The sequence below is a fragment of the Triplophysa rosa genome, unplaced genomic scaffold (assembly GCF_024868665.1).
Source record: "Triplophysa rosa unplaced genomic scaffold, Trosa_1v2 scaffold211_ERROPOS241140, whole genome shotgun sequence".
NCBI classification, from domain to species: Eukaryota; Metazoa; Chordata; class Actinopteri; order Cypriniformes; family Nemacheilidae; genus Triplophysa; species Triplophysa rosa.
The window spans coordinates 91,363-93,728 of NW_026634227.1; the positions used below are offsets into that span (position 1 = coordinate 91,363).

Genomic DNA, 2,366 nt, shown 5'->3' on the forward strand with positions numbered 1-2,366 from the left:
TCCGAAGGTCGGTTACATTCGTGCTTTCAGACTTTGTTTACGCTTCTCAAATTTCCGTTTGCCTCTGGAACAAACATCACGTGTAGGCGGGACTTAATGGCACTTTACTCTTATTGGCTAGTGAGATTTGGATTGACAGCTCCCTGACTAGAATGTCGACACTGAAATCAGTAGAGTAGATAGAGAGCTGGATGCGAATATATCTGTATCGTTTCGTTTTTGAGTTTGTATTTACAATTCTCATTGTATATTCTATTTGTTTGCGTTATTGGTACAAAATGATCCCATAATAAAAAGCGCAGCTCACACGTTCAATTGTATGTGTGTTTATGGGGCATTTTGCCATGACCATAATAAGAAGAGCCGTTGACGTTACGTATAGCAGCAGCACACGAAAGCGGCCAATGCGCGGTCTGGACAAAAAAAGATCAATCCGGCGTGTGTCTATACGGTGCCCTCTGCTGGCAGCCATTGACAACTGTAAACGTTTAACCCTTCCCGTAGTCTGTCTGTGCGCTATCGGTTGAAGATGGCGTCCAGAGCGCTTCAGAGCTCTTTCTCCGGCCTTTATCAGGCTGCCAACAAAACCAGGACGATAGGACACGTTACTGCTACGATCAGGTGGGACAGTGTTATCTGAATGACGCGTTATATGGTCGCGTGCTCGTTGCATTGGTGCGCCGGTTATTGCTGCATGAGTGAAGCAATTCATTGGGAAAATAAACAGAAATATGTTTTATATTATAAAATGTGGCTTTATGTGATTGCGTGAGTAAAGTGACTAAAATAGCTAACGTTAAACAATAACTGGAGTTGCAGTGCCAAAGTAAAGCACAGAGCAGTCTAAACATGTAATGAATCGACTGCTCAAGGTCATAATTCAGCAACGAATCTTTTTAAAGGCATTTTACTATTGTGATTTTGGACCGTATTCTATAAAATAGTACAGTATATTAAGGTAGTTATTAAAGTTTATATTATTACTGTATACAGTGTGTGTGTGTGTGTGTATATATATATATATATATACACACACACACACACATATATATGTGTGTGTGTATGTATTTATATGTGTGTGTGTGTGTGTGCATTTACATTTATGCATTTGGCAGACGCTTTTATACAAAGCAGCTTACATTGCATTATCCTATACATTTTGTTTCTAAGTATGTGCAATCCACTGGGATCGAACCCACGACATTGGCGTTGTTAGCACCATGCTCAAACCACTGAGCTACTGGAAAGCTATATGTATATATATTAAAGAAGTACATCTAAATTGTGAGCATTATTAGAGAACTTGTTGAAAATTGTTGTGAAATTTTAGACTGTTTGTTGAAGTCACCATGCAATCAAACAGGAAAATTCTAAGTGTTTTACAGTGATTATTATAAATGATTTATCCGTGCACACCATTATTTTTTTTAAATTCATTTGCACTTGTAAAAAGAGGTAGGACTATACTCACTGTCCAATGGCCAGGCATCTTTAGCCCTCCCCTCCAGGCCCAACTTACAACAAACCAATCAAAAAGAGAAGGGCAAAATAAAGCCCCGCCCTACATTTTTTCTAATTTCAGAAGCCGCTTCACTCGGATACACGTCATGATACAGAAACGAAGTCAATCGCAACTTCTGTTTCATGGTGACTTTAACATCAGCCTGCCTAGGGACTAGCTTCAAACTTCAATATATGCCATTGCCATGTGATGTTATGTGTGAAAAATTGTTCTGTTTCAGGGGCCTGTCAGTCTCTAATAGTCAGCATCGGGAGGACAGCTGGTTCAAATCATTATTTGTGAGGAAGGTAGACCCAAGGAAAGACGCTCACTCCCACCTGTTAGCTAAGAAAGAAGATAACAACTTGTACAAAATACAGTGTAAGTTCAATTCACAATTAGACCAGATAAAGATTTGACTTGTCCATTGACTCAAATAACCGGTGGTTGTGTTGTAGTTCACAATGTGAAACCAGAGTGTCTTGAGGCCTACAACAAACTCTGGTAAGTCAAACTTCTTGCATTTATGAAAAAAGTCAAATCACTTCATATGGTATTAATTAAGCAAGATGACTTGATATTAACTAGAGAAGTGTGAGCCCCCGAGACTGAACTGCTGAAGTTCAAATGAAATGTCCTCTTTCTATTCTTGTCTGTGATTGACAGTAGCAATGGTATAACACAAGGAGGAATTCACTAAGGGTTATTCCTCTGCTCCGTCACGGGTTGTGCAGCGTTTCTTTTGAAGATCTCAATAACACTTAACTGCATTTATTACAGTTTTTCTCAATTGCTTAAACACTGTAAAATGTTCTCAAAACCATAACAATATTTATTATTAAGCACACCCATTTCCTTAGACTAT

General features: G+C 38.8%; 1 protein-coding gene across 1 annotated transcript; it reads left to right on the top strand.

The window, feature by feature from the left end:
* Positions 1-204: 204 nt before the first annotated feature.
* On the top strand, positions 205-2,092 carry LOC130550001 (protein NipSnap homolog 2-like). The gene is made up of 3 exons (XM_057327335.1): positions 205-621; positions 1,743-1,882; positions 1,960-2,092. Exons 1-3 carry the CDS (start codon positions 530-532, stop codon positions 2,007-2,009), a joined length of 282 nt encoding a protein of 93 aa, XP_057183318.1. The 5' UTR covers positions 205-529; the 3' UTR covers positions 2,010-2,092.
* Positions 2,093-2,366: the final 274 nt, after the last annotated feature.